Raw genomic sequence first — 22,226 nt, 5'->3', positions numbered from 1 at the left:
AGAATCTGGCGCCCCAACTGGGACTAGAACCTGGTGTGCCGGTGCCGCAGGCGGAGGATTAGCCTATTGAGCCGCGGCTCCGGCCCATTGTAACTTCTTGATCTCATCATTTCCCATAATCTTTATAGCTCACCTGCACACTTTCACAGCCACCCAAAGGATACTATTATTACTGCACTTCAGTTTGCAAGGGCTGCCACAATGATATACCGCAGACTGAGGGGCTTAAACAACAGAAATTTATTTTTTCACAACTGTAGTGCCTGGGAGTTGTCAGGTTCGATTTCTTATGACATCTCTCTGCCTGACTTGGATTTGGCTGTTTTTTTGCTATGTCTTCTTAGGTCTGTGTTTTAATTTCCTCTTCTGATAAGAACAGTAGTCATTAAATTAAGGGCCCACATTTACTACCCTGTGTTAACTCAATCCCCTCTCTATGGTCTGTACTTACCAATGCAGTCATGTTCTGATGTACTAGGGGCTAGGACTTCAATATATGAAATTGAGGGGAAGGCACAATTTTGCCCATAACAATTATATGAAGTCAAGTTAAGAATCAACTGTTCAAATATGCCATTCTCTGATTTCAACCTTTCAGCTTACAGCCTATTCTTTTGGTTGCTCCTGTTCAGTGGTTCTCTGATAACATAGAACCTCTATTTAATTTATCATTCCATTTCTCTAATTCGTTAATTCTCCATCCACACATTCAGCTTAAATACCATTATTCTTTATTTCAATAATGCTCTGGACTCCATAATTATATGTTGAAGTCTAAATTCCAAATGTGACAGTGTTTGGAAGTGGTACCTTTGGGAGATTACTGAGTCACTGGGGTGGAGCCCTCTTGAAGGAACTAGTGTCTTTACAAAATCTCACTTTGCCATGCGAAAATACAGTTGAAAGACTGCCATCTGCAAAGCAGGAAGTGTGCCCCGATAGCAACTTGTCTGCCAGTGCTGTAATCGTGGACTTCTCAGCCTCTACTGTGAGAAATGAATTTCTGTTACGGTATTCTGTTTCAGCCACCTAATCTGACTAAGACAAGTAAAGATCAATGACACTCTTCCCATGCCTCGATCTCCTCTGTCTCTCTAGGTTTTCTTCCTACTCGTCTGGCAAAAAGCCATCCCTGAGTGACCCCCAACTAATTTATATTTGTCTATAGTGATCAGCTAAGGGTTTCTGGAGATGGTCACACATCAAGGAAGATTAGCTTCTCTGTAATTCAATGATTCAGATGGCCTCAACACAGTTCATGGGATGGCTAAGCAACCCTATGACTTTACTCTAACTCCCTTTTTCACACATGATGACTATTTTAAAACTTCTCTCCTTGGCTGGCGCTGTGGCTCAATAGGCTAATCCTCTGCCTGCGGCGCTGGCACCCCGGGGTGCAGGATTCTGTCCCCGTTGGGGCGCTGGATTCTGTCCTGGTTGCTCCTCTTCCAGGCCAGCTCTCTGCTGTGGCCTGGGAAGGCAGTGGAGGATGGCCCAAGTGCTTGGGCCCTGCACCCACATGGGAGACCAGGAGAAGCACCTGGCTCCTGGCTTCGGATCAGCACAGTGCGCTGGCCGCAGCGTGCAGGCTGCAGCAGCCATTGTGGGGTGAACCAACGGCAAAAAGGAAGACCTTTCTCTCTGTCTCTCTCTCTCACTGTCCACTCTGCCTGTCAAAAACAAAAACAAAAACAAAACAAACAAACAACAAAAAACAAAAACACAAGCTTCTCTCCTCAAAATGTCAAGCCTCGCACTCCCACTCTCACTCTAAACCTCACTTCATAGAAAAACCAGGAGTTCTCAGCCAGGAACCCTCACTTTCCCACTGCCATGCAGAAAATCCCACTTTCCTCTGTGTCCACCACCTCCTACTGTGTAACTATAGAGGAGCTGTCTCCCTTCCTCCTTACGGCCATTTCTGTCTCTGGTTCTTTGGATTCTATTCCTTTTTCCCACTTTTTCAATACTTAACATTCTCTTCTATGATGTACATTTTACTTCATCTGTTTACTAGGTGATTTTTATCAGTATTTAAATATATGCTAGTGTCTTCCACTTAAAAAAATACATTCCTTGATCTCACCTCCTCCAGCTACTGTGCCGTCTTCCTTAGCTCATTTTTCTCGAATGATTGACTGTTCTCATAGACTCCATTTCATACACCCCATTCCCTCCTTTGCAAGCTTTTACCTGGCTTCTAGTTCCATAATTCCATCTTGGCTCTTCTAAAGGCACCAGTCATATCCATTTAGTATTTAATTCCTAACTTTCTCCACCTCTTAGCATTGTTTGACCCTGTTAGCCTTTCCTTCCTCTTGAACATGTCTTCTCCCTTTGACTTTTGTAACAGTATGTTCTTCTGGTCCTCTCTCCCACATCTTCTCTCTTGCCTGGTCTCCTTCCCTCAGCCACTGAATATTAAGTTTCCCTAAGTTCCAGTCTCTCCTCATTCTATTTTCTTGTCCTACGTGATACCATCCAAACGCAGAATTTTCTAATATGCCCAAGGGTGCCACAGAACATTTACTTTTTTTCAGATAAAATATTATAGGTTTATTTAAAACTTAATTCTCACCTTGGGTATGCAAAATACAAACTCCACAAAATGTTCATTTTACTTTGTAGTTTACAAATATGCAAAATAGAAGTTTGCTTAAATTTATATTGCATATTTATTAAGGCAAAGAACTATATAGAAAAAAATTTGTTCTGATTAAGGCATCCTTGGGAATAAAACCATTGAACAAATTATTGCACATCTGAAACCACAGTGCCTAACAGACTGTCTGCATCAAAATGTTAAAGAAGTTAAACCAGGTATATTTACCTGATTTAGTTCATACAGGTGGATCGGAAGACAAAAATAGATTTTCCTTGTCAAAGTATGCAGCAGTTCAAGAACTTTGGCTTCCTCGTTTGGTACCTTTACAACCAACACTCACCAAGCACCATCGTTTAGGCTATGAACACACATTTTCTGTACCTGAATTTCTTCCCTCTTCTAACATGGTAATAATGGCTTTTAGAAGGCAAATAGAATACAAGGTGATCTTTATACTTACATTGCATCAAAACACAATTCAAGGGAATTCGGTCTTCCCCCCTAGCCTCCCCCCCCAACTCGTGGATCTAATCGATAACCTGATATCCACAACTTCCAGTCACCTGCTCTGGGCATTCCTTGTTAAGTCCAAGAAGCCACAGAACATTTATACGTGGTGCTTCCTTTACATAGCATACTCCCTCAAACCCCTCTCTAACCCTATTATGCAAAAATATTTTATTCATCCTTCACCTTGAGGCTCAGATAATTCCTCCTCAGAAAGTCTTATACACTCTGCTTTTTCTCATGGCACTCCTGCAGTACATTTACAATTATAATTTTCACTTACTGTGTGATTTGCTAAATGACAGGCTGTCTTGTTAGTGATAAGCTCTGTAATGGCAGAGACTATACTCATTTTTCTTATAATTTTATGCCTTACACCTAACATAATGCTGAGTTCATAATAGGTATATAACAGATAATTAAAGAATAAAATATTTGAATGAATAAACATTTCAAATTATCTGTCTGTGAAATATCAAGATGGGGATTTCCCATATGTGATTTTGGCACCAAATGAGAGATCTGGACCAGAGACATTAATTTGGAATCTAATTGCATGTGAGTAGTAATGAGAACTCTAAGATTTTCCAGGGAATACTTAGGGAGAGGAGACAAAACTTTGGGAACATGCATATTTAATGAAATCAGGAAGTTAGAAGATGAGCTGGCAAAGGCAGCTGAGATGGAGTATACCACCCACACACTACAGATTTCCTGTGCCAGTTCTAATTCTAATATTCTCCCCTTTGGGCTAAGAGATTTCACAATCACACATTTGGCTCAGAAATATGGTACAGCATCTATAAAAGAGCCAAATTGTAATCTAATTTCAACAATTAGTTTGCTAAGTAATAATTGTTTAATGATACTTGATACTAATAATTATGTAATAATTATTAATAAACTTGACTTATTACCAAAAGCTACAATGAGGAATGAACTATATTTTCAAAGTGGTCAATATGAATGGTGATTACATTTTTCCTGATTTATAACCTTTTAGAACTATACTTCTAGAAATATGCATAAATGTAAATTGTATGTTTAATCACTTTTAGCCTGAGAGTACTTTACTGATTATCTGTGAGAATGGTTATGTTCTTGAAGCTCCATGTCCAACCATAAAAGAAGAGGATGATCATGATGTTGTCTCCTATGAAATCAAAGACATGTGCTTGAAGTGTTTCCATTACTCAAGTGTCAAATCTAAGATTCTGGTATGAGATGTTCTTCAGTCTTCTTTCCTAATATTTTTTTCTTTCCTTATAATATAAAGTATCTTTGTTAAGTGTTGGGGGAGTACAAAGAAGAATAAAATATAGACCTTGACCTTAAATAGTTTATAATCTGATAGAAAAGGAGAAACTATATTAGCTAACTGTATTGAAATGATAAATAATTAAGATAATAAAAGCGCAAAGAAAGGGATGTTGGGTGTGTAGAGGAAAGAAGAGATGATTCTGATGGAGAGGTGGGAGAAGGCAATGGTAACCGCATGGCAATGACATTTCTTTTTTTTTTTTTTATTTTATTTTATTTTATTTTTTTTTTTGACAGGCAGAGTGGACAGTGAGAGAGAGAGACAGAGAGAAAGGTCTTCCTTTGCCGTTGGTTCACCCTCCAATGGCCGCCGCGGCCGGCGCGCTGCAGCCGGCGCACCGCGCTGATCCGATGGCAGGAGCCAGGAGCCAGGTGCTTATCCTGGTCTCCCATGGTGTGCAGGGCCCAAGCACCTGGGCCATCCTCCACTGCACTCCCGGGCCACAGCAGAGAGCTGGCCTGGAAGAGGGGCAACCGGGACAGAATCCGGCGCCCCAACCGGGACTAGAACCCGGTGTGCCGGCGCCGCTAGGCGGAGGATTAGCCTAGTGAGCCGCGGCGCCGGCCCGGCAATGACATTTCATACATAAACAATGGGGAAATGTTTGAGAGGTCCAGATGGAGAGGATGACAACAAACGCTGGGAGAACATCCTGAGAGATGGCAGTTGTGAATCTGTGCTGTGTTCAGGAAATGAAGGTTTAGTGGTGAAATGGAATGATCTGATTTGTGGAGGGATGTGGCAGCAGTCTTTGCATGGAGCTCATTGAATGCCTGGAAAGTCATTTCAGTTTAGACCACTGGGCTCCGTGCTGACTTTTTGAGAAGGGGATTGGTATGATGAAATCATATAAACTAGGGAGATCATTCTGAGGGGGTAAAGAGAATGAAGAGGTAGAAGATGGGAGGCAGAGATACGTTTTCCAGTGTTCAGCTGATAGATTATGAGGACCTAACTCACAGAATTACTAAAGCTGGAAGCAGCTCTTCATGGACCATTTCAGTCTACCTGCTTCCTGGGTTGACAGTCACAGGCTCCTAGAGCAGCTGTACTTAGCGCCCTTCTTAGGAAAGCAATGACCAAATGATTTCTATAAAACCAGGATTTATGGCAGTAAACAAAAATGACATACTCCAGTGATCTGGAAGCTTTAATGATATAAATAGATACACGAACTGATAATTATTTCAAATGTTATTATTTGTCGTATCAGTGCTGTTTTTCCTAGAATCCCATCTTCCTTCTAATTTCCTTGTCTTCTCTAATAGTATAAATGATTGTTAATTATTTTCTATGTACTTAATGTCTCTTTTAAAAGAGGTTAATAGAAATTGAGAAAAGAAAGAAGAAAAAGGAATTGAAGGAAAAGGAAAGGGAAGCACGGAGGAAGCTAAAAGAAGAAATGGGAGAAGATGGAGGGAAAGAACTCCTGGACGAGGGGGAGGAAGAGGAGGAAGAGGAGCCATTACCTGAACTCTTCATGCCGCCAACCCCGTCTCCCATCCTGTGTGGATTTTACTCTGGGCCAGAGAAATTCTGGCTTTCTTTTGTGAGTAAAATTGTAACAGTGTTTACCTTAGCCCTATTCTGTTATGCTTCATAGTCATTATTCATCACCAAGTTCTTAGTTTCTTACTTTTATGTTAATAATTCTTGAAGTTGTGAGTTTGAGGATTGAATATGTTACAGTTTTTTAAAAATCATCTTAGCATCTCTTTTATACATCTGTCTGTTATATCTGTCGTCAACCATGATAGTAATACCTGCTCCAGGCAGGTCAAAGGGTAGAAGGGAAAGGAGCTATGGGGTTGTCCAGCTAAGTCTGTCATTTTTCAGTTTTAAAATAGTAGCTCTCCTGGCAGCACTGTCCTGTAGACTTTTTGCTTACTTTCATTGTCTGCAACCGTGTGATCATTTGGAAGTCTAAGATGAGTGTTTTAAGATGTTCTCATTACCACCTTGAAAAAGATTGAGACTTAGCAAGTAAGGAAGAAGAGGAAAATGGATATTAGGAAGACCTGTACCAGGGACTGTCAGAATGTTATGGGAATACACTCTCTCATGGTATATTTCCTAATCTTATCATGAAATGTTTGATCAATCTGTTACAAAGCAAGATTTCCTTCATTAAAGATGTGGCAATTTTCAATTCCATCTACAAAAACATGACAAAAGTATGTATGAAAGATCATTACTAACTCATACCAAGTCCAGGTCTTTGGCCAGGCTGGGATTCTGACCAGCCAAGGACTGTGGCTGTAAGGAGTGATAGGAGTTGACTCCTCAACTGTTCCTGGAATTATACTTTTTGTTGCCACTTCAAAGAAAGCAAGCAGCAAAAAGGATGTAAAGTAGTCTTGGAAGCACCAAAGGACCCCGTTTTAGTGCAAAACCTTTATGTCTTTCTTCTGTGACTTATGAACTGATTGTTAATGACTATTATTATGTGGAGTTCAAGGAGTAAAGAGATAAATAAGGCACAGTTCTTGCCTTCAGGAAATCTCATATACCAGAAAAAGGCACAGGAAGAATTAACTGTAATACATTAGGTTTCTAGTGTCCTGGAAATATATGTAGAAAAATATTAATTACTAAACATACTTACTGCTTACTTTTAGGGTTGTCAAATAAATATTATATGGATATACACTAAAAATTGTTTTTTATTTATCTGAAATTTCAATTTAACTGGGCATCTTGTATTCTTACTTGCTAACTATGATAACCTACTTAATCTGTACCAGGGCCCATTTTAAGTGATTTACTTAATCCACCTGTTAAATACATGCCATTATTACTTATATTTTGCATATGAAGAAATGCATGGAGATGATAAGTAACTTATCTAAGATCATATAACAAATGAGGCCTGAACTAGGATGTGAACTCAGGTAGTCTGGGTCCAGAGTCCATGCCCTTAACCATTAATCTGTACTAACAAACAAGGTTACAGCACAGTTCACAGAAATAGTGACACTAACCCTATTGCATCCAACTATATGCCAACTCTGTGCCTTCAGCCAAGCAGGTGCTGTAGAAAAAACATTCTCATTTTGAAGGCATGACCATAGTTTTTGAAAGTCCTGTAAAGAGCTAACTGTGGTCATGGGCTTCACTTCTTCACTTCCAATTTGATCTTCTACCCATTCCAGTTAGGCTTTTATTTCCATAACTTCACTTTTAATTTTTTCTTTTCTTTTCTTTTTTTCTTTTTTTTTTTTTTTTTTGGCATTTCCTATGAGCACTGGTTCAAGTTACAGATGCTATACCTCTGCCCAACTCTCTGCTAATGTGCCTGGAATAGCAGCAAAAGATGGCCCAAATGCTTGGGCCCCTGCCACCCACGTAGGAGGCCTGAATGGAATTCCTGGCTCCTGGCTACCACTTGGCCCAGTCCTGGCCATGGCAGCCATTTGGGGAGTAAAACATCAGATGGAAGTGCCCGCTCCCTTGTTCTCTCTCTCTTGCTCTTGCTCTCTCCCTCTCTCCCTCTCTCTCCCTTTCTCTGTCACTCTGCCTTTCAAATAAGTAAATAAATCAATCTTTAAAATTTTATTGGCCATTTGTATATCATCTTTTGAGAAATGTCTGTTCAGGTCATTTTGCTCATTTTAAAATAGAATTGTTTGTTTTATTTGCTGCTGAATTATTTGAGGTCCTTGTCTCATGACTGATTTGCAAATATACTGGTTGTCTGTTTACTTTTTTGATTATTTCCTTTGCTGTAAAGAAACTTTTTAGTTGGATGTAATCCCATTTGCTTATTTTTGCTTTTGTTGTCTATGCTTTTGGGGTGAGAGGGAGCTGAACAGGGAGCTGGAGGGAGAGGAGAAGTAGGATTTTATTTGTTTTAGTAGTCTTCAATTCTTGTCCGGTCTAGCTAAAGACTTGACAATTTTGTTTATTTTATTTTTTTAAAGATCTATTTATTTATTTTTTAAAGATTTTTATTTATTTTTGTTTGAGAGGTAGAGTTACAGATAGTGAGAGGGAGACATAGAAAGGTCTTCTGTCTGTTGGTTCACTCCCCAGATGGCTGCCATGGCCAGAGCTGCGCTGATCTGAAGCCAGGAGCCAGGAGCTTCTTCCAGGTCTCCCACACGGGTACAGGGGCCCAAGGACTTGGGCCATCTTCTACTGCTTTCCCAGGTCACAGCAAAGAGCTGGATTGGAAGAGGAGCAGCCGGGACTAGAACCGGCGCCCGTATGGGATGCCTGCACTGCAGGTGGAGGATTAACCTACTGTGCCACAGCGCTGGTCCCTAAAGATTTATTTATTTACTTGAAAGAGTTACAGAGGGAGAGAGAAAGAGAGAGAGAGAGACAGAGACAGAGACAAATAGAGAGAGGACTTCCATCCAGTGGTTTACTCCCCAGTTGGCCGCAATAGTCGGAGCTGCGCCTATCTGAAGCCGGAAGCTAGGAGCTTCCTCCAGGTCTTCCACGGGGATGCAGGGACCAAAGGACTTGGGCCATCTTCTACTGCTTTCCCAGGCTACAACAGAGAGCTAGATCAGAAGTGGAGCAGCTGGGACTTGAACTGGTGCCCATAAGGGATGCCGACACTGCAGCCGGTGGCTTTACTCACTATGCCACAGCACTGGCCCCAATTTTGTTTATTTTAAAAAACCCAAATTGAAAATGAATCTTGATGAATAATGGGATGGGGGAGGGAGTAGGAGATGGGATGGTTGCTGGTGGGAGGGAAGTTATGGGGGGAAAAGCTGCTATAATCAGAAAGTTGTACTTTCAAAACTTATATTTATTAAATGAAAGTTAAAAAAAATAAAAATCAGGAAGAAAAGAAAAAAATGTTCTTTTCATGATCTCTTGTCTTTTTTTTTAAGTTTCTCATTTATTTCTTCTCTGATCTTTGTTATTCTTTCCTTTTGCTAATTTTGGGTTTGGTTTGTTCTTCCTTTTCTAGTTCTTTGTGTTGTATCATTAGGCTGTGTATTTGTACACTTTGTATTTTTTTCAAAGTAGGCACTTACTACTATAAAATTGTCTCCTCATAATTCTCTTTTATGTATGACATAGGTTTGGTATATTGTGTTTTCATTTTCATTTGTTTTGAGAGACTTTGAGATTTCCCTCTTGACCCATTAGTCATTCAAGAGAATGTTGTTTAATATCCAGTATTCGTACAGTTTTTAAAGTTTCTCTCATATTTATTTCCAGTTTTATTCCATTGTGGTCAGAGAAGATACTTGTTATTATTTTTATTTTCTTATTTTTTTAAATTAAACTTTTCAATTATGAGAGAGAGAGAGCTTCTGTCATACACTGATTCACTCTCCAAATGCCTGTAACAATTGGGTGGGAAAGTAACCTGGTACAGCCACTGTGGAAGACAGTATGGAGATACCTCAGAAATCTGGTTATAGACCTACCATATGACCCAGTCATCCCACTGCTGGGAATTCACCCAAGGGAAATAAAATCAGCATATGAAACAGTTATCTGTACCCCCATGTTTGTTGCAACCCATTTCACAATAGCTAAGATATGGAATCAACCCAAATGCCCATCAAATGAAGACTGGATAAAGATATTATGGGATATGTACACCGTGGAATATTACACAGCAGTAAAAAAAAGTGAAATTCTGTCGTTTGCAACAAAGTAGATGATACTGGAAAACATCACGCTTAGTGAAATGTGCCAGTCCCAAAAGGACAAATACCATATGTTTTCCTTGATATTGATAACTAATAGAGCACCTGAAAGATAATCTATAGAAGTGAAATTGTCACTATGAGATGCAATGGCTTTGAACAGCCCTTGTTTTGATTGTTGAGGAACAGTTTTTTGTTTTTTTACTATTTGTTGAACTCTACTTTGTATAGAATTAACCGAATATAACCTTGTATAAAGTTAGTTGAAAATAGATCTCAGTGAAAAATAAAAATGGAAATAGGAGAGAGAGGAGGAAGAGGGGTAAGAATGTGCGTGGGATGGCAGGTATGGTGGGAGGAATCACTATAATCCTATAGTTGTACTTATGAAATGCATGAAGTTTGTTTTCCTTAAATAAAAGGCTTCTGGGGGAAAAATAAAGTGAATTTCTGTAGACAGCATATATTGTTTTTATTTTTTTCACACATTAGACCAGGCTATATTTTAAAATGGGAGATTTAATCTGTTTATGATTATTATTTTTTTAAGATTTATTTATTTATTTGAAAGTCAGAGTTACACAGAGAGAGGAGAGACAGAAAGAGAGAGAAAGGTCTTCCATCCACTGGTTCACTCCCCAATTGGCCACAATGGCCGGAGCTGCCCCGATCCAAAGCCAGGAGCCAGGAGCTTCTTCCAGGTCTCCCACACGGGTGCAGGGGCCCAAGGTCTTGGGCCATCTTCTACTGCTTTCCCAGGCCATAGCAGAGAGCTGGGTTGGAAGTGGAGCAGCCGGGTCTTGAACCAGCGCCCATATGGGATGCCAGCACCTCAGGCCAGGGCGTTAACCCGCTGCGCCACAGCCCTGGCCCCTATGGTTATTATTAATAAGTAAATACATACTTCTGTCACTTTGTTAATTGTTTTCTGCTCATCATCATTCTTACTTGTGGTTCGCTTTCTTTATGTCCTTGTTGTGTCTCCCATAATGAGTTTTGTGCTTTCACATGCTTTTGTGATGCTAGTTGTTATAATTCTACTTCTAATGTAGGATTCCCTTAGGCTTTGCTTGTAGGGCTGATCTCATGATAATGAATTCCCTTAGTTTTTGTTAGTCTTGCAAAGACTTTATTTCTCCTTAATTTCTGAAGTATGGTGTTCCTGGGTATAGTAGTTTTGATTGGCAAGTTTTTTTTCTTTCAGGCCTTTGAAAATTTCTCACTTTCTTCTGGTTTGCAAGGTTTCTGCTGAGAAGTTTCCTATTAGTCTAACAGGAATATCTTTAAATGTGACTTGACACTTTCTGCTTGTGCTTTTTAGAATTATTCTTTGTCTTTTACTTTTAACAGTTTGCTTATATATAAGCATATATATATATATATATATATATATATATATATATATATAAGCAGTATTCCCAAAGAAGGTCCTTTTGTTGTTATTGAGTCAATTAGTAGTCCTTTGAGCTTCCTGGACCTGAATGTTCATAACTTCCCCATGACTTGGACAGTGTTTAGCAATTATTTTATTGAATAGGCTTTCTATGCCTTTCTTCTTCTCTTCATCTGGAACATCCATAATAATTTTTAAAAAAGATTTATTTATTTATTTGAAAGAGTTACACAGAAAGAGGAGAGGCAGAGAGAAAGATCTGCCATCCACTGGTTCACTCCCCAATCAGCCACAACGGCTGGAACTGGGCCAATCCAAAGCCAGGAGACAGGAGCTTCCTCCAGGTCTTCCACGGACATGCAGGGGCCCAAGCACTTGGCCCATCTTCTACTGCTTTCCCAGGGCATAACAGAGAGTTGGATCAGAAGTGGAGTAGCTGGGACTTGAACTGGTGCTCATATGGGATGCCGGCACTGCAGGTCGCGGCTTTACCTGCTATGCCACAGTGCCGGCCCCATCCATAATCTTAATATTTGCCACTTAATGGTGTCCTATAAATCTCATAGGCTTTCTTCATTCTTTTGACTTTTCTCTCTTTTTTTTTTGTCTAAGTTTTTGCAAAAGAATAGTCTTTAAGCTTAGAAATTCTCCTGTTTGATCCAATCTGCTCTTGTTGCTCTCAATTATATTTCTTAATTTCAATTATTCAATTCTCTAGCTCAGAGATTTCTATTTTATTCTTTTTTAAATGATTTCTGTATCTTTGCTAAATTTCTCATTCATATAATGAATTTATCTGCTTTTGTTGACTTTTCTTTCTGTTTTCTTTTATATCTCTTTTAAGTTTTCCTTAAAATCATTTTTTAATGCTTTGTCAGGTGATTCATCAGTTTTCCCTGTCTTCAGGATCTATTGCCAGAGAACTAGTGTGTTCCTTTGGAGGTACCATGTTGCCATGTTTTCTTAATGTTTCTTGTGGTCTTGCATTGATATTTGGGCATCTGACACACCAGTTGCCTCTACCAATTTTATGGGGTGGCTTTTATTGTCAAAGGTTTTGTTCTGGTGATGTGTCTTAGGATGTTGGTTGGATAGGCTATTACCATTGCTTCCTAGTATGTGCTTTGAGGTAGTAGTATTCATGTAGGTTTTCAGCATAATCAGTATGGGTAATGTCTCAGTGACCTAAGCTGTAGGGTTTGTGGGAAACATCTTAGGTGGAAGAGCTTTGTTGGCATGGGATACCTGGCTGTGGTTTTTGGCTCTTGTCACTTTCAAAGATCCCACGGGGGCAAGACTGCTCTGGCAGACACATGCATCTGAAGTGTAGCTGATATGGCAGAAATGTAGAATATGCGCATTTCTGTCTGGAGTGGGCCCACCACAGTGGACCCCAGTGGGTGTGGTCATTATGTCTGGTGGTGTACTGGGGCACCTGTCAGTGTTTGAGAGCTATATGGGAGCCATACTGTACCAGTGTGTCCTTACAGGGTAACTTCTAAGCACAAACCTTCATATGCACTTATAATTATATAGTTGCATATAAATGAATGATGGGGATACTTTATGAAAATAATGAAATATATCAAGAATCATAGAAGTCATATAAAGTATATGTTTTAAAGCATCTATTTTATGTTTTTAAAATTTGGAATAATAAAAAAATTGTCAAATGTGTTATGTCCACGTATCACATTCTTTGATATTTATCTATTTTGACAGGGTGGCTATGATTCTGGTTTTCTGTATCACTGTGCATTCCCCTCATATGATAAAGAGAGTGATTTCAAAGAACAGAAAGATGAACCTTTTGATTTCTGTTTTCTTGAGGATACAGAAGATAACCCCATCCAAGCTATCACTTTCAGGTGAACAGAATTTTTTAAAGTTTGTTAGAAAAAAAAAACTATATCCCATTAGCGTTGGTGTTTATGTTCATTAAAGGTATTGTAATTTTTAAAGGATCCATCCAGATGAAGGGATACTCAAACAACATTTGGATGAATGAATGAACAAATAAATAAATAAAAGCTAGTCCTGAAATTGCATTTAAACCCACCCATCACCTACTTTTTCAGAATTTGTGTTTATCACATTATTGAATTGTGTGGATGTACCTTCTGTTACTTAGGAGGACGCTCCGACTGCATGGTCAGAAAGTGAAGGATTAGGATGACATGATTCTAGAGAAAAAATTTTCATTATTTTCCATTGGATATAAAAGAACTGATCATATATGCCAGTAATTCATCTGAAGATGTAATACAGTGCATCCAAACTTCAAATTGACTTTTTTTTTTCCCTCAGTCCTTAGTTTGTTAAGGCTGCCAGAATAAAATATCACAGCCTATAGGCTTACACAATGGAAATTTATTTTCTCCGTTCTGGAGGCTGGAGTTTCAGGCTGAAACTGTCACCAGATTTGGATTTTCTTGAGGTCTCTCTCCTTGCCTTGCAGATATCTGCCTCCTCACTCTGTCCTGGCCTGGTATTTCCTATATGCATGGTATCCCTGGTGCCTCTCTGCCTGTGTCCTAATCTCCATTTCTTGTAAGGATGCCAGTCAGACTGGATTAGGACCACCTTAAGGTTCTCATTTTAACTTAATTACTCCTTTAAAGAGCCTGTCTCACGGTACAGCTACTTCTGAGGTATTAGGAGTTTGGACTTCAACACAGGAATTTTCAGTATATGCAGTTCAATCCATACGTTTTTGCTATTAAAAATGTATTCATTTGGCAATTAATTGGAAATTGAAAATTACCTTTAGATTAACAGGAACAATTATTTACTTTCTTTTTGTTTCATAGCATTAACCAAACTATGATGTTTTGTGGAATGAGAAATGGAGCAATTCGAGTCTATACCTTAAGTGAGAATGATACTTCATTAGCCAATTTGGTGGAATATTGGCACTTCAGTATGCATGACAATAATTATGGATGCATTAAAAGCATTTCTACTAGTTTTGATGACCGTTTTTTGGTGACTGCTGGAGCAGATAGTAATATCTTTATTTTTAACATTTTTTCTGAATTTGTATTAAAGAAAGAACTCAAAGCCAAAGTGCCATCTCCCAGGGTATGTAAGTAACTAAACAAACCAATTAACTAACTAATAGCCATAATGATAATTGCAAACTTTATTTTAGAATAGTGATGTTAAAATTATTAGTATTTTTAAAAACTTAAAACTGTTTAGACACATTCACCTTGTAGTCTGATCTTCCTACAAATATTATAATTTTATTTCCTAATGCTTCTTTATCTGACATTAATGGTATTGTGTTTCTTTTATTACTAAAGGTTGTTGTTCCCTAAACTAAGAAAGAATACATCAATTTTTCTGTGTCAATTTATTTTTTCATATTTTAAAAATTTATACAGACAACAAATTTCATGTGTCTCATATATACAGTTTTAAGAACATAATAATACTTCCCACCCTACTCTCCCCTCCTTCCTTGCTCCCACCCTCTGTCTTCTTTATTTATTTTTCTTTTATATTTTACAATGACATACTTCTAACTTACTTTATAATCGCAAGCTTTATTCTCCACTAAATAAAGAATTCAACTGGTAATAAGTAGAAAAACATTGTCAGTCAATCTCTTAATCAAGTTTTTTGAAAGATGCACATTTTTTTCAGATATATATTTTGGTTTTTATTCATTCATTATAGAAAAAAGTATAAGCCTTGGTATTAGAACATGATAATGTGAATCATGATCAAAGACTCAGTATGGATTGGGTGTTACGGTGGGATAAGCGTCTACTCAGGACACTTAAATCTGATACTGGAGTGCTGGTTCAGGTCCAGACTCCTCCATGCTTCCCACCCAGCTTCCTGCTAATGCATCTGGGAGGCAACAGATGATGCCATAAGTACTTGAATTCGTGACTCAAGAAAGTTACCTATTAAATGGGAACCCAACATGCTCATAGGAATGATCTTTCTAATATAACTATGTGGGAGACCCAGATGGAATTCCTGGTCTCTCTGTATCTCTGTCCCTCTGCCTTTCAAGTAAATAAGTCTTTTTTTCAGTATAAATTATTTTATTCTTTGGCTATATAGATTATTCTTGGCTTTTGAGGAAGATTGAGATTTTGGATCCCCAAATTATGTATTGTCATAGAACCTGCATTTTCTGTTATCAAGGTGGTTCCTTTGGATAAAACCACTACTTTTTTTTTTTTTTTTTTTGACAGGCAGAGTGGACAGTGAGAGAGAGAGACAGAGAGAAAGGTCTTCCTTTTGCCATTGGTTCACCCTCCAATGGCCGCCGCAGCTGGTGCGCTGCAGCTGGTGCACCGCGCATATCCGAAGCCAGGAGCCAGGTACTTATCCTGGTCTCCCATGGGGTGCAGGGCCCAAGGACTTGGGCCATCCTCCACTGCACTCCCGGGCCACAGCAGAGAGCTGGCCTGGAAGAGGAGCAACCGGGACAGAATCCAGCGCCCCGACCGGGACTAGAACCCGGTGTGCTGGCGCCGCAAGGCAGAGGATTAGCCTAGTGAGCCGTGGCGCTGGCCAAAACCACTACTTATTAACCATTAGAATTTCTCCTGAAGTCTTAGTAGTTATATTAGAAGGACTCTAGTTAAAATTCCTATGAACATGTTGGGTTCCCATTTAATTCGTAACTTTCTTCAAAAGAACACACAATGTAGGGAAGCTATGAGCAGGAAAATTTTCATTGCTTTTAATAGCAGCAAAATTTGGAGTCTGATCCAACATTTAAAGAGGATTAGTCAGGCCGGCGCCGTGGCTCACTAGGCTAATCCTCTGCCTTGCGGCGCCGGCACACCGGTTTCTAGTCCTGGTTGGGGTGCAGGATTCTGTCCCGGTTGCCCCTCTTCCAGGCCAGCTCTCTGCTGTGGCCCGGGAGTGCAGTGGAGGATGGCCCAAGTGCTTGGGCCCTGCACCCCATGGGAGACCAGGAAAAGCACCTGGCTCCTGGCTTCGGATCAGCGCGGTGCGCCGGCTGCAGCGCGCTGGCCGCAGTGTCCATTGGAGGATGAACCAATGGCAAAAGGAGACCTTTCTCTCTGTCTCTCTCTCTCTCACTGTCCACTCTGCCTGTCAAAAAATAAATAAAGAGGATTAGTCTTGGAGAGAGGAATCACAGAAGGAAATGTATATAAACAAAAACAAAATCTTCATATTTTTGTGTACAGTCAGCTTTCTCCTTAGAAGCCTATATGTCTACAAGCACTATTTTTCAAGACATTTATTTATTTATTTGAAAAGCAGAAAGGGGGAAGAGATATTCTATCTGCTGGTTCAGTCCCCAGATGCCCACAAGAGCCAGCACTGTGTCAGGCTAAAGCCAGGAGCCAGGAACTCCACCCAAGTATCCCAAATGGTATCAGGAATCCAAGTACTTGGACCACTGTCTGCTGTCATCCAGGTGCACTAGCAGGAAACTGGATTGGAAGTAGAGTAGCAGCCACTTGAACCTGCATTCCAATATGGGATGTGCTAAACCCACTACACTGCAACATCTGCCCCACCATTTTTTTTCTTTAACCACTAAGGCAGACTGTGCTTTTAAGAAGGTGAAGTCACAAAGAGTTGAAAAAGAAAATAAGACATCTAACTAAGTTCTGTATAGGTCTGAGGTTCTTATCCCACCGTACTTTAGAATTATCTAGGGAAACATTAAAAGTTCAGATGCCTGAGTACTACCAAGAATAATTAAATTAGAATCTCTGAAGTTTAGGTCAAGGCATCAATGTATTAAACAATATTCTGTACATAATTCTAATGTGTAGCCAGGAATTAGGTACAATGGCATACATTTTGGAACTGTAAGGAACATCTTTGTTTAACCCAACCTTATTTTAAACAATTATGTCCAGGACACTGTTGGCTGAATATCAGTATAAGCACTGGAAATCACATGATGCTAGAGACTTAGCTCTGGGCAATAGAAGAATAAAAGTAAATAAAATTTTACATGCTTAACGCCTGAAAAACAGTTAAGTACAATTTATTAGCCATCACTGTATCTTATATTAAGCATGTTTGACTTAACTTTTACTAAAGTCATAAACTTGACTTCCATAAAACTATGTACTCATTTCATATATATATAACACTGTGTTTATATTTCACATTTATAAAAAGTAATCCAACAACTTTATCGACAAATGACAGTAAAATAGACCTTGCATGAGAGATAATAGAGAATTAGACAAGTTCAGTTTTAATTCAGAACCAAGTAGTTGGATTCCTTGTACAGTTGGTTATAATTCGTCATCCTTAACATCACAAACTACAACATTCTACAACATAGCCCCTGAATAGACACATGCTTTTAGATGATTTACTTCAGATTCCCACTTAAACTGATTTACATTTCTGATTTTATCTTTTTCTCTCAAGAAGATTGTATTATTCTGTGAATTTTTCACGCTGTGGCTCACTGGGCTAATCCTCCACCTGCAGTGCCAGTACTCCAGGTTCTAGTCCCATTTGGGGCACCGGTTCTATCCCAGTTGCTCCTCTTCCAGTCCAGCTCTCTACTGTGGCCCGGGAAGGCAGTGGAGGATGGCCCAAGTGCTTGGGCCCTGTACCCGTGTGGGAGACCAGGAAGAAGCACCTGGCTCCTGGCTTCGGATAGGCGCAGTGCGCCAGCCGTGGCAGCCATTTGGGGGGTGAACCAACAGAAGGAAGACCTTTCTTTTTGTCTCTCTCTCTCTCTCACTGTCTAACTCTGCCTGTCAAAAAAAAAAAAAAAAGGTTATATAAAATGCTTACTTAAAATTAAAAATACATTTATGTATTTTAAAATCTCCCTAGGGTACCCATGAGATCCTTGGGAAATTATGCATATAATAAAGTGATATGCTCAAAAACATTTGAAATTAATAATTTAGAAATTTTGTGTGTACATATCCTGTTAATAGCACATTATTAGTAATTTACCATATAAGGAAAAATTGCGGTGTTATTTACAAACATAGACTAGGTTTCTAGACTTTTTCTACCTACTCCTTTAAATGAAGCAGAGACAAGTTTAATCAGGTGCAGGTTTTCTCTAGTTTTGTATGAAGCTATTTTTCAAACTACAGTTATCAGAAATTGGCAGGGCATGAGTGGGAGGGAGGGTAGGGTGGGAAGTATCACTGTGTTCCTGAATCTGTATATATGAAATAGATAGAATTTTTATACCTTGAACAGAATTTTTTTAAGTTGGCAGGGAAAAAACTTCATCTTATTCCTAAATATTTTAATAGAAATATGTGATTATATATATATATATATATTTATATATAAAAAATGTTTTCCTTTACTTCCTCTAGTATGGAATTGAATCAGAGCCAATTCCAGAAGATATTGAAGATCCCAAAGTATACAGGTATGGGAATTTTTGATAAATACTAACTAGGCCTTAGTTTTTGCAAAGCAAGCTAATAGTTGACCAACATAAATGAATTTCAGAATTATCAAATATAAGCTTTCTCATATGCTTTCCTGTCATCTTTTTAAATTTGTTTTCAGTATTGAGAATGCCAGGAGAAAAAGAGAGCATGACAAGTTAATGAAAGAAGTGGAAGAAATAAAGGCTGGGAAGAGAGAGCGAATCAAAGCTTTGAGGAATGAATTTTTGAAACTATTAGCAATGAATAAAGAATTACCAAAGCATATGCAGTTTAAACGGACAGTAAGTCTAAGTAAATTTGATTTTAAGTTTAGCATAAGTTGTTTCTGAATTGTGACCACTACTTTGTCAGTGAATGGGAACAATTAAAATCATCTTTAAGCTTCCCTTTGACCGGTCTGTGTGTTTGCAGCAACTTAACTTTTTTTTTTTTTCCCAAAGATTTTATTTATTTATTTGACAGAAAGAGTTACAGACAGTGAGAGAGAGACAGAAAGAAAGGTCTTCCTTCCGCTGGTTCACTCCCCAGATGGCCGTCAAGGCTGGCACTGCGCCGATCCAAAGCCAGGACCCAAGTGCTTCCTCCTGGTCTCCCATGTGGGTGTAGGGGCCCAAGCACTTGGGCCATCCTCCACTGCCCTCCCGTGCCACAGCTATGAGCTAGACTGGAAGAGGGGCAATCGGGACTAGAACCGGTGCCGATATGGGATGCCGGCACCGCAGGTGGAGGATTAACCTAGTGCGCCACAACAGCAGCCCTGCAACTTAACTTCTTAATGCAGATCCCACCACACAACTTAGTTTGGAAGCACGTAAGCCTCTACATAACACAAGTTTACTATTGGATTTAGTTACTTCTCATTTAATTTTTTTATGACAAGGTTAAGTATAAATATAGGATTGTATCTGGCTGTCAGCGCTTACAGTATATAGCCATAGTGTCTGTAGGGTAGGTATATGTATAATTTGATTTTCTGTGATTCCATTTCTATAATTCATCAAATCTAGTGAGAAGATAGTACCTGGTTGATCCACAAAGTTTCTAAAAGATGACTTAGTATTGTTGTAGCTTTGAAGACAATCACAAAATTGTCAGTTTTATATTAATTTTTTCCCTTTGTGAGTTTGCAAAGTCCCATGTACCTTCCTTGTGATTAGTATTCTTATTTTTTCATTTTTGTTCAAGAAACTCTTCATAAGTGGAATTGCTGTTAGGTCTAAACCTGATGGGGAGTACTTCACAGTCACTAGCCAAGGTCAGTAGGGTAGACAGTGACATCTTACCTGCTGAAAGGAGGGACTCCCTGAGTGATGGCTTAGTTCAGGTGAATCAACATATACACTTAGATGCCTCTAATGAGCCAGAAAATCAATGCTGCATTTCTCAAGTGAAGAAGGAGGGGCTGCTGGATTCCGCTGAGTCCCGGGCTCAACCTGAAAACCTGGCTCCCACTTGCTCCTCTGATGATGGCACTGGTGAAAGGAATGAACCAGTGATGAAGCCTCTGCAACCCCTACACAAAGACCAAAAGCCACAGGACCCGGAGAGTGATACATACAAGAATCTGGGCAGAATCCACACAGGTTTCCAGCCGCACAACTCAGGGTCTGAACCATCTCTGTCTCTACAGAGACGATGGAAGAAAAGAGAACAGACTGAACACACTGGGAAAGAGACAGATCCATGAGGCACCTCCTGGACTTTGCCTTCTCATCCCACTATTGCGAACGTGGTGTTAGATAACACAAAAAGATGCTAAAAACCAAAGTAGAGTGGCCACTGGGTGTGTGAGCGGTTCAAGGAGCTGTGAGCTGTCATCCACAGATCGACCATTATCAGCCCGAGAGAAGCCGACTGAAGCAGTCACGGGAAGAGATGCTCCCCTCGGGCCCTTCAGTGCAGCGGAGCCAGGGAGGCCACAGGAGGAAGGCCAGCCCACCCTGCCCAATGGTCCTCTTCCCCCTGCACGTCACTGAGAGGGGATTGATTCATGGACTGCCTGAGGATGAGCTAAGTCCTTACACAAGTTCGGCTGATGAGTCCGATGAGGCTTCCAGGGAAGGGAAAGGTCGTACAGGGGAATGAGCTGATGACTCAGACTCTGAAGCTGGATTCCGAAGAGAGCTGTGAAGATCTGCCGGTACCAAATCCAGTGTCAGAACTCGCACTCCATCGGAAGTATCGGGACATGTTGGTACTTCACAGGAAAGTTGCAGAGCAGGCCAAACAGCTGCATTTTAAAGGGCTACCTTCAGCCGTCATGCCAGGATCGGAAAAGATCAGAATATTGAAGTCTTGAGAGCGGATATAATCCAGGCCTAGGGGTTCCGCTTTTAGAGCAGGTGAATGATCTTGTGGAAGATGAGGATGAGTTGAAGAGAGAGGTATGTTTGCGGGAGCACAGGGACGAAAAATATATTACATACAGTGTGAAAGCTCTCCCGTTAAAATTTCTTGAAGAAAATGTGAACTTTTGAGAATGTTTTCTACTTGCTTCCAGAACTAAAGACCTATTTTCAGGGCTGGCGCTGTGGCGTAGCAAGTAAAGCCGCTGCCTGCAGTGCTGGCATCTCATATGGGCACCTGTTCAAATCCCGGCTGCTTCACTTCCAATCCAACTCTCTGCTGTGGTCTGAGAAAGCAATGAAAGGTGGCCCAAGTCCTTGGGGCCCTGCACCTGCGTGGGAGACCTGAAAGAAGCTCCTGGCTCCTGGCTTCGGATTAGCGCAGCTCTGGGTGTTTCAGCCAATTGGGGAGTGAACCAGCAGATGGAAGGCCTCTCTCTCTTTCTCTCTCTACCTCTCCTCTCTCTGTGTAACTCTGACTTTCAAATAAATAAATAAATCTTCCAAAAAAAAAAGATATATTTTCCAAGGTTTTTGGCTTAAAAAATGTAACAGTTCTTTGGAACCTATTCAGAATCCTTTTATTTCTTACTGGAAATAAATTGGACAGAACAAAATAATATGAAGCACACAAAGAAAAAAACAGAAACATTGGTTTTCATATTCCCTTTATGAGAAAAAGTTACATGTGGTTACTATTTACTGAGCCTTAAACCACCAACTTTATATCTAGAACTTTATTTTTCTAGGTACTAGTTAGATTAAAAAGGAGTTTTCTAGGTACTAGTTAGATTAAAAAGGAGGCCATAAAATATTGCATTGGAAGTTTTATATTGTACTAAATGATAAAAGCAGTAAGAGAAATTAATGACATGTCCAGCAAAATCATCTGCTATTGTTAATAACCCTTAGGGACTAGTGTTGAAAGTCAATTCACTATCCTGGGAATAGATTTAAAGAATATGAAATTCTTTGTAGTACTTGAGCAACTGAGTTCTTTATTACACATTGATGGACTTTTAATGTTTGATTTTCACTTAATGTTA

General features: G+C 39.6%; 1 protein-coding gene and 1 pseudogene across 7 annotated transcripts in view; both read left to right on the top strand.

The window, feature by feature from the left end:
• Positions 1–22,226, top strand: part of CFAP44 (cilia and flagella associated protein 44) — a 133,890-nt gene that overhangs the window by 60,832 nt on the left and 50,832 nt on the right. For all 7 annotated transcript variants that reach the window (XR_011387872.1, XR_011387873.1, XR_011387874.1 and 4 more), the window contains 6 exons: positions 4,171–4,329; positions 5,752–5,982; positions 13,167–13,312; positions 14,255–14,525; positions 18,755–18,810; positions 18,954–19,116. Coding sequence is in view for 4 of the 7 variants with exons in the window: in XM_070072116.1 (XP_069928217.1) it covers positions 4,171–4,329; positions 5,752–5,982; positions 13,167–13,312; positions 14,255–14,525; positions 18,755–18,810; positions 18,954–19,116 (1,026 nt within the window). In the remaining 3 variants the exon portion in view is untranslated. The remainder of the gene's footprint in view (positions 1–4,170; positions 4,330–5,751; positions 5,983–13,166; positions 13,313–14,254; positions 14,526–18,754; positions 18,811–18,953; positions 19,117–22,226) is intronic.
• Positions 19,123–21,639, top strand: LOC127482943 (serine/threonine-protein kinase Nek4 pseudogene; annotated as a pseudogene).

Source organism: Oryctolagus cuniculus, chromosome 4 (genome assembly GCF_964237555.1).
Source record: "Oryctolagus cuniculus chromosome 4, mOryCun1.1, whole genome shotgun sequence".
Classification (NCBI taxonomy): Eukaryota; Metazoa; Chordata; class Mammalia; order Lagomorpha; family Leporidae; genus Oryctolagus; species Oryctolagus cuniculus.
The sequence above is the reverse complement of the archived record's forward strand: the minus strand, read 5'-3'. Positions and strand labels throughout refer to the sequence as shown.